We start from the raw sequence: 2186 nt of genomic DNA, 5'->3' as shown, positions 1-2186 counted from the left end.
AAACAACAACACACCAACCCCCAGCAGCTGGAGGTAAACAACAACACACCAACCCCCAGCTGCTGGAGGTAAACAACAACAGCAAACAACACACCAACCCCCAGCTGCTGGAGGTAAACAACAACAACAAACAACACACCAACAACACACCAACCCCCAGCTGCTAGAGGTAAACAACAACACACTAACCCCCAGCTGCTGGAGGTAAACAACAACAAAAAACATTAATTTTCTTCTTTTGTAATGCCAGCATTTAATCCAGTGGCACTTACCAGGTTCTGTTTATTCTCAGCAGATGAAGATGAACCAGATGAACTCAGACGGGAACATGGGGCCCCCACAGGGACCTGGCTCCATGCCTTCATTCCAGGGCCCCGGGGGTCCTGGTGGTCCTGGGCCTCCTGGCTCACAGGGGTTTCCTCCAAACATGCCTCCTCAGCAGATGTCCAACATGGGGCCTCCTATGGGCCCTGGAGGGATGCAGACATCTTTCATGCACCCTGGACAAATGGGGCCCCCCTCTGGACCCCCACCTCATCAGGGACCCCATCAGGGCATGATGGGACCTTCAGACATGCAAGAATCACAGAGACATCCTGGCCCCCCAAGAAACATGGGCCCTCAGGGTCCTCATGGTATGGGACCCAGAGGGATGCAGGGGCCCCCTGGGGGGATGATGGGCCCCCCTCCTCGAGGAATGGGTCCAAGGGACCCTCAAGGACCACCCCCACAGGGTGGAATGATGCCACCTCAAGGAAACATGATGGGGCCCCAGGACCCAATGCAGGGTGGAGTAATGGGGCCCCCACCACGGACACACAGCAACGTGCCCAACAACTACAGGGTGGGCAACATGCAGGGGTCCCCTGGAGGGATGCATGGGCCCCCTAGTGGGATGCTGGGACCCCCGGGTAACATGCAGGGGCCAACGTACATGCAGCACCAGGTGGGTTGGAGTGATCTGGTTTAGGATCAGGTTTAGCCTCATGGTTTCAGGTGTACTAAGTCTGTTCTGGTCTCTGCAGGGTCAGAACTCGGGGCCCATGATGCATGGGATGGGCCCACAGGGGCCCAACAACAAAGGTCAGTTCAATGTCCTGCTGTATTGTTTCTTGATCTGTCTTTTGTGGCCCTTCAGGGGCCTCAGAAGTTTGTTTTCAAAGTATTTAATTAGTCTTGATTCGTTTTCATCAGACCCTCGGGGGCCACCACCCAACCACCACTTGGGTCCTCCTGACCGGCAGGGTCCTGGTGGTATTGGAGGACCTGACCAGGGTTCAGGCTCTTACTGGGGAGACAACCAGCAAGGACGACGTGGCCCGCAAGACTTTGAAGGGGGACAGGACTTCCATGCCCGAGAAGAGGATGGCTGGAGACCAGGACCTAGTCCAGGATTCCAAGGGGGAGGTCACAGAGGGGTCGGAGGAAACTGGGGCCCCGATGAGCGCTTCAGTGGGAGGGATTTCAGAGGACGGCGGGAGGACAGGTGAGACCTTAAGGTTTGCAGTTGGGAAGTTTTTCTGGAGTTTGTTCTGACTTGATTTGAACTCTTGTAGGTTTCGAGGAGGTGGGCCCGGTAGACCTGGGGGGCGGAGCTACACTGATGAGTTTGGAGGTCAGGAGGAGGGCTTTGATGGTGCAGAGGAAATGGGCCGAGGTTGGGAATCTGGAGGTCGCGGAAGACCGCCGAGAGGAGGAGGTCCACCGAGAGGAGGTGAGGGGGCGGAACTACCTGGCCCCTTTAACTGTGAAAGAGTAGAGACAGATGTGGGAGGGACTTTATACCTGATGGGTTAAAATACTGTATATCAAACTAGAAACAAAGCGTTTTTTGTAAAATACATTGTGAACACTGACTGACTGATTAAATGTTACAGAAGCTGAAACTGACTTTGTAAAAATTAAAAAATAGGCTAAAAGATAAATAGATAAATTAAAGACTAGTTTGATGAGTTAAAAGCTAGATAGACGAGTTAAAGACTAGTTGAAAGAGGTAAAGACTAATTGAACGAGGTAAAGGCTAATTGGGTGAGCTAAAGGCTAGTTGGGCTTGGTAAAGACTAGTTGGATGAGGTAAAGACTAATAAACTAGGTAAAGTATTTAGACAAGGTAAAGGCTAGTTGGACGAGACAAAAGCAAGTCGGACGAGGTAAAGGCTAGTTGGACGAGGTAAAGGCTAGTCGGA

At 52.4% G+C, this 2186-nt stretch overlaps 1 protein-coding gene across 1 annotated transcript in view; it reads left to right on the top strand.

Annotated features, from left to right (window-relative positions):
• The window catches only part of wdr33 (WD repeat domain 33), a 26678-nt gene that overhangs the window by 21250 nt on the left and 3242 nt on the right, over positions 1–2186 (top strand). Inside the window, exons 16-19 of the mRNA XM_037681433.1 lie at positions 293–946; positions 1026–1083; positions 1195–1486; positions 1557–1714. Of these exons, the coding sequence (XP_037537361.1) occupies positions 293–946; positions 1026–1083; positions 1195–1486; positions 1557–1714 (1162 nt within the window). The remainder of the gene's footprint in view (positions 1–292; positions 947–1025; positions 1084–1194; positions 1487–1556; positions 1715–2186) is intronic.

The sequence above is a fragment of the Nematolebias whitei genome, chromosome 9 (assembly GCF_014905685.2).
Source record: "Nematolebias whitei isolate Nwh7 chromosome 9, NemWhi1, whole genome shotgun sequence".
NCBI lineage: Eukaryota > Metazoa > Chordata > Actinopteri > Cyprinodontiformes > Rivulidae > Nematolebias > Nematolebias whitei.
The sequence above is the reverse complement of the archived record's forward strand: the minus strand, read 5'-3'. Positions and strand labels throughout refer to the sequence as shown.